At 32.8% G+C, this 12,311-nt stretch overlaps 1 protein-coding gene across 1 annotated transcript; it reads right to left on the bottom strand.

Moving 5' to 3' along the window:
- Window positions 1–1,395: 1,395 nt before the first annotated feature.
- LOC124407337 (CXXC-type zinc finger protein 1-like) lies at window positions 1,396–5,388 on the bottom strand. The gene is made up of 5 exons (XM_046883379.1): window positions 5,272–5,388; window positions 4,327–4,448; window positions 3,851–3,941; window positions 2,436–3,233; window positions 1,396–2,022 (listed from the first exon to the last, which is right to left on the bottom strand). The coding sequence occupies exons 1-5, from the start codon at window positions 5,299–5,301 to the stop codon at window positions 1,507–1,509; spliced, it is 1,557 nt and encodes a 518-aa protein (XP_046739335.1). The 5' UTR covers window positions 5,302–5,388; the 3' UTR covers window positions 1,396–1,506.
- Between the last annotated feature and the right edge of the window lie 6,923 nt (window positions 5,389–12,311).

Consider the following 12,311-nt stretch of genomic DNA (forward strand, 5'->3'; position numbering starts at 1 on the left):
GCTTGCTTACATGCTACCGACGCATAGAATTAAGCGGATCGGAGAAATCTTAGCGTAAAATTACTCCTGGTATCAGGAGAACATCTGAGCCGAGGAGGTCGATCAAAAACAGAGACTGATTGATTGACTGCGTGTGATATCGATGCTGTGTCTTTAAAGGCATGCCTGCTAGCTTGCGATCGCTTGTAATCGCTTGCTTACATGCTACTGACATATAGAATTAAGCAGATCGGAGGAATTTCAGCGTAAAATTACTCCTGGTATCAGGAGAACATCTGAGCCGAGGGGGTCGATCAAAAACAAGGACTGATTGATGGACTGCTTGTGATATCGATGCTGTGTGTCTGAAGGCATGCCTGCTTGCTTGCGATCGCTTGTAATCGCTTGCTTACATGCTACTGACATTAAAAATTAGCAAATCGGAGAAATCTTAGCGTAAAATTACTCCTGGTATCAGGAGAACATCTGAGCCGAGGAGGTCGATCAAAAACAAGGACTGATTGATTGCTTGCTTGTGATATCGATGCTGTGTCTCTGAAGGCATGCCTGCTTGCTTGCGATCGCTTGTAATCGCTTGCTTATATGCTACTACCATATTCGCACCAATTTTTTAAAGAGGGGAAGATTCAATACAAGCTCATAGGTTGAAAGTTCAGTTCCAGTTTAATCAACATGCGTTAATTGTAGTACAAGTGTTTTGGTGTCAGTGTATAGTATTTTAACAAGTTGTCAAATCGTATTGTGGTCGAAATATTATAACATAAGAAATCAAACTAGTATATGATATTGATGAAGTGCAACATACATAACCTTAGGCAGAATATGAAATGTTATTGTTATGCGAGATAGTTATTATGGTTATTATCGTCATTTGTAAGCAAGTGTGAAGCTCTGATCTGCGTGCAGATACAATGGCGGCTGTCTGCAGAAAACGATCATAATTGATATTGTATTATTACCATTTCATCTAACTCCCGAAGTTAATTAATAAATTTATTGATACCTTCCAATTTTTTCAACTGTTAGTGCTACGATTTTTGAAATCCCTCTGTCTATTCTCGGGTTTCAAATGGTCTCCCGCGGAAAAGCGTTACTGGAATCACCATAAAGGCGAAACGTTATTCGCCCCAAGATGAAAGAAAAGTAAATGCTTTGGATTATTTCTGAAAATTTTGACGATTCTGAAACATGATGGAATGAATTTTTCCATGCACCATATCGATGTAATTTTGCAAGAGCAATAGTTGCGTGCAGTCCGAGTACACTGCGAGCGACGGATCAAGAATTACAGTCTATACTGTAGAAAGAAATACTGTATTACCGGAAAATTAACCGTATCAACAGGTTCATCTTATGTACAATAACTATCAATAAGCTCTGAAATAACATGACTAGGTCGTTGAGTAATTCATGTATAACAATCTGAAAATTACATAATGAAAGCAGCCAACTTATCGTTGATTCACCAAGTTCTTTACATTCAATTCGATTATATTTAAAAGTTGTTCAATTTTTAGTGTGTTGCTTCTGGAACTGGGTATTATATCTTCGTTGTAACTCTTCCTCCATTGCCTCAATCTGTTCCCTACTTTGTTCTTGCGTCATTTGTTCCATTAACTCATGATTGTATGTCGAATGCAGCATCAGGGCCAAAACACCAGCTCGCGTTGCCATGTTTGATCGGATTTGTCTCTCTTGTTCCACCAATTCATCGATTTTCAACCACTCTCGCACTCGTTCCATGTCTATTTCAGCACGTCTCAGTTTTTCCCATACATAGTGCTTTAGGCAGCTCTTTTTCGGCGCGCGACAAAATTCACCAGTAGTGTCGAACACATTTGTGACCAATGGGCAGCCACATACTTCAGTTTCACTTATTTTCGGATCCTTGCAGTGTTCAGGACATAAGACCCGCAATCGTTTGCAATATGTTCGATTGATAGGATTGTAAAAGTCGCAAAACATCACTTGACCCTCAATACGTGTTTTGAACATGGATCCGAATGATGCTTGAGATTCATACTGAAACAAGTACATAAATATTTTAGACAAATAAATGTAGAGTCTAACCGTACCGTTACTAACCCAGTGATTTGTAGCTTGGTTATTTTGGGTGCATATTATACATTACACTAAGATATTCTCAAGGTGGTTGAAAAATATTATGAATGTCATATTTCAAGTATTTTGTAGAATCGTAGAAATCATTTAGAACAATCTTTTTTATGACAAATGCTTAGAGTTGTATGGTATCTAACTACATGAGGCTACGTATAATAAGTTCCATATCGAAACTGATTCTAGCACAAAAAGTTGTGAACTTGCTTAATAAGAAAATTATTATTCAACAATTCATATAAGGCACTCCGAGACATCATAAAATCTTTCAACAGTATGGAATCACAGTAAAAACTCCACAAAAAGTAAGCAATTACCTTGTTAAAACATTTCTCCATATGTTTAATGGCAGTCCGAGAATGGATTTCATGTCCACACGTAATGCAGTACATGCTCATTTCCGTATCATCCAAATCGTCAACTTCAGTTTTTGGATCAATAGTAGCTTGCTTAGCCCTTTCTAAAATACGATCAAGTTCCGAATGCCGCTTGTCCAATTCTTGCAGGATCCTTCTAACATCGTTTTGCTGTTTTCTAACCATCTCTAATGCTCGCCTATTATTTTGTTCAGCAACACAGGATGTTAATGACCATTCTTGAATTCTCTGTGGTAGTACCTGGTATATTCTATTCGTAGCCAATTTCATTCCGCACTCATCTGAACAATACTTGCTACCGAGCCGAGATTGTTTTGTACATGCGGGACCGTAACATTGCCGTGGCTGGTCCAAATGCTCAGCTCTTTCGTTGCTAGAGTCCCTTTTTCTTTTTCTACCGGGCTTTGAACCTTTATTATATCCTTTCAAGGGTTTGGGTGGTGCACCTAGTACTCTGCATGTTCTCTGAATACATCTCAACTTTAATCTGATAGAAGGACCAAATTTTTTCAAGTGTCTACAAGCATCGCATTTGCCACAGTTCTCTGAGCGAAGACAGCCTGAACATTCGCCACAACGTTTTGAAGATTTCTTCACAATAGTAGGATCCCAAGGAGCATCATATTCGTATCGAATGGCTCTTTCTTTCTCTTTATGCTTCTTGTATTTATGATCATCCTGTTCGGATCTACGGGGTTTATAACGTGTTATGAGTGTCGAGTCCTCTTCCCGACATCGCTGGAATAGAAATGAAATTTTCAGATTTGTTTTTAATTACAGAAACAAATAAGGTCAAGTATGTATTCACTGAAAATTTCTAATTCAACTTTTGTTCATCAATGTATGTACGTCAGGGTGGTCGTTATTTGGGGTAAAAATTAATTTTACCCTTTTTGCCCCCTTAATTGGTTTGTAATAAGTAAAAAGTGCTTGTAAAATAATTTCTGAAAATTTCAATATTTGACAAACATATTTAGGTCCACAGTAAAATAGTGACTGCAAATGCAGGAAAACCCCATGTATTTTAAATGGAAAACTTCAACACCTGTGGTCAAGGGTTAAACATTTTTTTTTTAAATCCGAAAAAATTACAGCGATACTTTTTACGTATTTCGAACTGATTTACTTGACGAAAAGGGTAAAATTAATTTTGACTCCAAATAATGTCCACTCTAATGTGCATACATGTAGTATAGTGTAATAAAATGAAACAATCTGTATTTTTTGTATTGAACTGCTTATTGTCAAACTTTGTTGTCTAAAAAAAGATTTAATATCTCAATCTCTACCAACAAATTCTCTGAGAAATGTTCATATTATGATGTGATGATTATTTGATACATAAATAGACTTACAACACAGAAAAACTGCTTGATATGTTTCGCTTCTTTTTCTGTAATGTTGATGCAATCGCCATGGTACCATTCCTCGCAAGCATCACATCCGCTATAATTAATTGTATAGTCTTGGTTACAAAATGTGTAATAAAGGGTGACATGAATAAAAGTTATTCTATTCGTAATAATGACATCTACTATGTAAGTAAGTTATTGAGAACAGTCCAATTTGCCTATTTAGCTATAAAATAGTAGAATATATCAAAATCATTAAGTGAAAATCTATCACATAAAGAAAACCTACTTTTACACAATTCACGATTTAACCAATAAATGATTCAGAAATTTAAATTCAAGTACTTTAGGTGTTAGCTTTAGGTGTTTTGAAAAGGCAAGAAATGATGTAAGAAAATTACAGTCAACCACAGTGACTACATTATTGGCAACTTGCATCCGACCATTAATGTATTCAGAGAATAAGAATTAAGACTTACATCATGAAGCGGGAGCTATCAGAGCTACGACATATGCAATAAGCTTGACCATCTTGCTTCAGTAATGTTGCAATTTTACTTTTCCTTTCCGGTAACATAAATTGCTTTGCAATCTCTTCTTTCTGTATAAAACAAAGTATTTATACAGATATATATATACATGATGAATTTCGTGACCAGGAAGATCGTAGAGGATAAAAAATTTTCCACGATTGATGGCCAATATAAATAAATATTCTTTAATATTTCAACGTTTCAACTCATATATATATGAGTACAGTAATTCATTGATGTGTCTGTTTTTTAAATAATTACACAGAATACTAGAGCATATAAAATTGTTTCAGGATTGTTGCCTCCTTAATTTAAAATTCTAACTTCTGTTAGCGATGATGCGAGCAATCAGAAATAAAAGATGCACGTCAAGCATCCACGATACTTTTTCGAGTATTGTCAAGTGGCTCACTGTCAATATAATGTGCATTTACATGATGGTTCCATTCAAAAATAATGAAACTATGAAGTAACTATTTAAATTATTCACACAAAATATCTTGTGTAATAACGGCTTGATAGTTCCACTGTCGATACTACATTCAATATTGGAGTTCAGTATTCAACCAATTTTAACTGGACCATTTAGATGTTATTACGAATAATTTGTTATTTCTGTATTTGCATTCTGAGCACCTTGACAGTACACTTTTCAAAAAATGTGTGAAATATACGAATATTCTTTGAATGTTGAATAAAAAATGAAAATGGTAAAAAAATGTTATCGCATATATTTCATGTGATGTGTCCTCAGAGAGTTCTGTTGCTTCAAAACTCAAGGGTAATAATGCAGTATATAAACTGCAACTTAATATCGAGAGGTTAGAACACAGTAATAGATTGTAGTGACGAATAAATAGTACGAGCTGGAAGCGGTGTTATACTACTTACTGAAAGACCGTGCCGCCTCTTATCACCCATGATTAGGCGTGTATCCTGATAACGATTATAGGCCAATTACACTACAATCCAAAGATTCAACCTGCGTCTCAAAGAGTCAATTATCAATCCATCGTTTTCCCAAAGAACGCGAGTTTGTACAGTAGCAGCCTACAGTCATAGCTACAGTAGAAGGCTGACGCCATCTTGAATTACTTCTATTATACCCAGAATGCAGTGCGCGTACCATATACGCGCCTTTTCTTTAAGCATACGTCAAAAAGTGTACTTTATTGTAACAGAAAAGAGGCCAGCGAATGATCGGTTAATAATTATTAAGTATAAAAGAAGGTGAGCCTTATAAGTAGGTTTTATCTTCAAGGGTTCGCTTTGTTTTGATTTAGAGTTCTGGCTCTAAACCTAGAACTACGATGTCGAAAATTACGAGTAATAGCTACAGGAAATCCAAGCAAATAATAACTTGTAGTTTGACAATATTCTAACGTATTATATATAGTTTGAAAAAAAAATCGCAAAAGCATGGAAACTGTATAGTGTAGATTTTTGATTCACCCTGGATCTTTTCGTATCTACATGCTTGTGTTTTAATTTTTTCAAAAGGAGCTAGTTCAGGGTTTCAATAACTAAATTTAAAAAACGTCACGTATTTAAGTGTACCACAATCTTACTATAACTTAATAATTTTAATCAAGCGAATTCCGCTCTACTTACCATATTTTTTTTTTTTTTGTCTCAACCACAATAATGTGTACAATGTAACTTGGATATGTGTATGTATGTGCAGATATTGCACAAAAGATATTAGTTTCACTATCAAAATCATGTATATGCTGAAAGTAATTTTTTAAATTGTTTCCTTTATTGTCTCTATTTTACAAAAACAAAGAAGCAATCCTAAAATATTGCTTGACTGGGAATAACAGGTTTTTTTGGAAATATCTAACTGCGTTTATACTATGTATATGTGTGGGTGTGTATGTGTGTGTAGGGGGGGGTGTGGCGGGTGGTTAAAAATAGTGGTATCCTTTTGCAGTTAATTTTTGGAAAAAATAACTTTCTGCCAATGCAACACTTCATCGGTGGTTTCAGTTAAAATATTCAGTAGCAACCCGAAATCTGTACGCTTATACATCATTATTCATAAGTTAACATCACATCACAAAATAAAAAGCTTTTTATCAAAGCATAAACAATAATGAATAGCAAATTAATAACTTGAGCAAATTAAGCCTTCTACAAGCTACTTAGTGGCATCAGTGAATATTATATTATACCGTGATACCTATCACCATTTTGATAATAAATTATTATTTCGTATTCTAAAACTGAAACGAAGATTTAGATTATGGAAAGCAATATTATTAGTGTTAAATATATTTTTTGCGCATCCAGGCTCAATATCACATAGCTTTTAACATTAGAATTCTGAATCCAGATGACAGGATGAATTAAATTTGCAAATAAGGACTGTTCTTTGAGCAGTGAATCAGTGATCTGTGTTTTTTTCGTGGTTGTCCCTCTTTTGTCTTGTTTTCATACATATTACATTCTTTGGTATTCGATCATTTCCGTTCCGTTGCACATCGATAGAGTTTCAAGCAGATATAAACTAGAACAGTATAAACGCAGTTCGTATCGCAATATATTATGTTTATTCCAGACCATCACCATTTTTACCTTTTTGCTACTGTATCATTACCACAAAATGATGTTGATCTCAAATGTTATAACAACTTAAAGTGAATTAAAAATGACAAAGATTATTTAAGAAATATCTTTTACTCAATATGTAAAGAAATAAAATCATGCATACAGAAGAAAAGGAAAAGGAATGTAGATTATTTCGAAACACCTCAAATCATGAACAATCTTACAGGTTGTAGTTACAAATATTACAAATACATGAGTATTTTTATTTGAAGCAATGCTAACAGAAATAAGAAAGAATAACTTTTCGCCCTCAGGTCCATTACTGTCAAGATCGAAAACATATCTTCAGTTTTATATTTATGTGCATAACAATTGACGAATTATGCATTACATTAACATATTTCTACTTGTGACATAATGTTTTAATATTATGACAATTATAGTATAGTTTTAGGTGCAAGCAGATTGTAACGAAACACATGTCAAAAAATAAAGAAAAATAAAGAACAACAATATATCACAGTATCCCATATTACCTTGAATAAAACTTGTACGAATTGCGATAGAATAGCATAAAGGTAAAATGGCGACTTATTTTAATTTTGTCTTTTTTTGTAGTTTGTTCGCATACAGGATGACATATGTTCTTGCAGTATTACATTTTTCATTTCTTGGTCATGATTTATTATTATTATTTTCCAGTTTTTTGTATTCATATAAGCTTATTTTGAATCTGAGGTTACGATATATTAATAACAAAGTAATGACGGTCAAGGCATTATATATTTTGTACACATATCAGCCATTTGGTTGTCAATTTTACAAATTCTTGATAAATATCTGTGTGTGAAACATGTTAATTCGTACACGTTACCAAAGACAGAATTTTTCACTATTTTGCGCAGTTATGGATCAGTTAAGCAACAGTTCACTATCGTTTAAAGTAATCGTTTCATTTTCGAGGAAAAATTTGATCACGAACAACAAAAGGAATTGATGCTGCTGGTTGAGAAAATACGGATGAGTGCAAAGGCGGAGAAAAGCTCAAGTAAAGAGGTATGCGGGAAACATACCTATGTAAGATAGAATATACAAGTATATATGGGGTATTCATGTCAACTCGACCAGGTCCTGACCTCATATTTTTTGTTTTTCCGAAATTTTTCTTGGCGTAGTAGTGGGTCCTGAGTAACACGTGAATTAATTTTGTAACGTTTCGCTCTGAAAAATACCTGACGAGCGATGACTGTCGAAAGACGTGAAAAACCTCTCTGATGGGAAAATCTGACAAAAATACCGAAAATGCTGCTTTTGTCGCAACTTTCGACAGTCATTACTCGTAAAGAATTTTGCCGAAAACTGTAAAAAAAAAATGTAGGTGTTAGTAAGGTCCTACTAGACCCATGAAAAATTTTGAGTTACACAAAAAATAGCAGGTCGAATTGACATGGAATACGCTATATATATAATGCTCAGAATAGAACGTTCTTTATTAGTGCTAAACTAAAGATCTAAGGCATGTTTGAGAGATGCGTAATTTTTTTTCTCTGCTTACTTGTAATACGGTTTCAAGTCAACTTATTGTTAATTCAGCCTCTGACAATTATCCAAGTTATTAATATTTGTACAGAAAAAAAATATTTTTACATTGCAACACGATTTCTGATCAACTTTATTAACGACATTGAAATTTATGTTATGAGGTTTCACCCTCTGCTTCATGCTTTATTCAGTGCGATGTGATCAACGATAAATATTTTATGCAGGTTCGGTGGCATGGTTAAATTTCACCTCTTTTTTGTTGTCAAATTTAATGATCATCCTCGCTTGATTTGTATTGACGAAATCTCTTGTAGGAACCAATATCGCATAAAAAATGAATTATATCACGTTGAGTAAGCTTTGGCAGCTTCATTTCCTTATCAAGTAGCCAACTTTATAAATAAAATCTGTATCATAAGATTGAGACTATGCTCTGTTTGGTATTGGTATATTCAAAGGGGTTGACAAATAATCTTAATAATTAGTCAATTTAGTGTTTGGATAGCATGGAGCCTGCTCTTCCGCTAAACAACTGAAGACCTCGATTCCAAAACTTTGAGGCACATGAGCTAACATTTCGTTTAGTTTAATATTGGGGATAAATTGTTGACCCATGTGGGCAGTGTATAAATAATACGTAATGTTCTTTTTTTTAGAACATTGAGAAAAAAAATTGACTTGAAATGGCTGTTAGGTTTACTTTATATTTTTAGTAAACATAAATATATTAAAGTAGAAAAGTAATACGCGACAGTTTTCCTATTATTATGTTAAATGTGAAGTACAGTTAATATAGTACCATTGATTATATGAATTGATAATATATGAAGAATTCTTCGGAGTATGTTAATTTTAAAATAAGCTGCAATACAATTTTTCATCCGCGTCTACGTCACGTATTACTTTTCATCATACATACGTACATAGATATATACATATATAAGTATTACTTCACGTATATATACATAGACATATATGTATATATGTATGACACCTGTTAAGGGACTTTGGCAACAAAATCGTTTCATTTGCATTTTTTTTAAACATTTTTCTTTTTTTTTTTTTTTTCTTTTTTTTCATAGCTAGGCGGCGCAGCCTCCTGTCATACATTCTCACACACTCACTCTCACAATTCGTATTTTTCGTATTTATTCATATTTTCTTCTTTTTTCACTTTAATAATAAAATAATAATTAAATAGACTGACATATTGCTGACACATGACAATCCCATGAATAATAATTAATAGTAGCTGTTTTATATATACATTACAGAAATTTTGTATACTCAGTAACAAATTGTACAATAATACAAGGCTACACTGAGATCGTCAGACCGTTTCAACACAACCAATGCTGGCACGCTTTGGCATATACAGGGTAGTTTTTTTTTTGTTCTCTTTCAACTTGGTTTTTTCGTACTTTTGAAGAGAGACATCTCGAAGTCGAACTAGACGAAAAATAAGTCAAATAAATAATCACAATATTAGAGAAGAAAAGGAAAAAAACCGTGACGTACATCTTATTAACATTACACCTGAGATGTCGATTGCAAGTCCGATTACGTTCTAGCATGTTTGGAAAATCCCTGTACATCCAGAAATGTTGAGTGGTAAATCTTATTTACATTATTTATACACATGAAATCAAAAGTATCTATCTGCGAGTTCGAGCAAACGTGTTGATTAACTTGAAATTGATGGAATTCTAACGAAATAAACACAGAAGAAAGTTATAGTTTGTTCTAAACAAGATACACGAAGTGACAATGCTGGTTTAAAATAATCTCAAGCAAGTTTCAAAATACGGTTGTATATTTCAGTTAAATGTAAGGATATTTTATTTAAAAATGGTATATATCGCAATTATATCCATATATGTATGCATACTGGAAGGTGTTTCTTGTTAATCAGTTAAAGTTATAGTATCACTCTGTTTTATAAGACGTGTGTATTATGTATTGACGTTTGTTATAATTACTATTATTATTATATACAACTATATTCCTGTATCGCATTTATTTCAAATAAGCAATTATCTATAAATTTTGACAACTTTGCTTATGTTTAGTGCATGCAATGAAACCGCAGAAAAAACTAAAATGTACAAGACAGAAGTAGAAGAAGATTGAAGAAAAACTGAAAAAAAAAATTAACAGCAGTAAAACGTTTAAAACAATTTTATGAAAACAATATCATAAGTACGTTCTGGACATGATTTATCAAAGTATTACCATGTTATACCTTAACTGTGCCAGCCATGATACAAAATATACAGCCCAAGATATTTTTCAAGTATTTATGCGCTATATTTTACAATCTTTTTGTATAATATTTGCGTATGTATGTATAGTCATCAACTGACTGTACCTGATTAAGTGAGTCTAATAGCTCGCGGTGTGACAAAGGACATACATTTTTTTAACAGTTGTTACGAATCAGATTATGAAAACTTGAAGAATACGATTATAACGATGAACTTAAATGACGGGATTATCAAATAGTGTGCAAATTATGGTATTACTTCAACGTAGAATACATGAGTGATTATTAGTTTTGTAGATATTACAAAAGTTCAGTGAACTTGATCTTTGAATGAAGTGATATAATAAAAAAAAAACGAATTTTTTTTACATCTTGATTACCTGCATTGTTCGACCCAATGATGTTTTCTGATATAAAATAATTGGATTACAAGACCGCAAATCATAACTTAAATTTTCACCCACTTTACTCGAAATTGTCAACTCTATACACGTAGGTGTTGACTTTGATTGTATGAACTGGTTACAGTTGACATATTACATTAAAAATGCGAAATTATCAAGGGACATGCTTTTCTTTGCGCCAAGAACCATAAAATTATATCATAATTTATAGAATCAGATACCACCTAAATTTTTCAACAAGTGTACCACTCAAAAAGTAAAGTGGATCGTGACTTATAATGGAGTAAGAAAAATTTTATATTACATCTTTTTTACGGATGAGAGTCTGATATGTGACAACTGCAAAATATCAATGAAACTTTAATTCGTATATATATATATATATATATATATATATATATATATATATATATATATATACATGTTTTTTTTTAAATATATTTGTTTGACTAAGGCTACACCGCCAGCCTAGTACCGCTCTTGTGCTGTCGCGGAAAAGCCAGGAACAAAAAAAAAAACAACGAAGAGTTAGCTTCTCTTCATACTTAATTTTGAGATTGCAAAAGAGGAACAGAAAAAAAAAAATTAAAAACAAAGTACAACAAAACTTTACCTATTTCAAATAATTAATAATGATTAATTATTATTAATACTAGACAGACAATACATCATCATGCGTCCAGGTAAACCCATCTAAAGTAGTCTATAATTTTCTTCCATTTCACTTTTTTATGGAGACATTCACATCACTCTCAAAATTATGTCATTTTTATTAACTTTTTCATTTTCTTTTTTGTTGATTTTTTTACTTATATTTTACTTTACCTTACAAGGTTGCTGTTTGAATAAATTATACGAAATCTGTTTCAAAACATCACAACCAGTCAACACAATTAAATTCTGATCATCAAGCTCTGGAATGATCATACATGGCTCATTTTGCAGAATTAATTCAGCTACTTGAAGTATCGCACATGTACTTATTTCTGAAGCATACGATCAATAGGATAAACGGCAGTTTTATACTGCTGAACGAATATTCTGATAACTGTGAAACAATACGAGAAAATCTAGTACGAAGCACGGTATATACAGCAATTGACCGTTGACAAAATATTTTTTCTAGGTGCAATAATTTATAATGGATACCGATTGCTCTTTGGCTTTTAGGT

The sequence above is a fragment of the Diprion similis genome, chromosome 6, assembly GCF_021155765.1.
Source record: "Diprion similis isolate iyDipSimi1 chromosome 6, iyDipSimi1.1, whole genome shotgun sequence".
Lineage (NCBI taxonomy): Eukaryota > Metazoa > Arthropoda > Insecta > Hymenoptera > Diprionidae > Diprion > Diprion similis.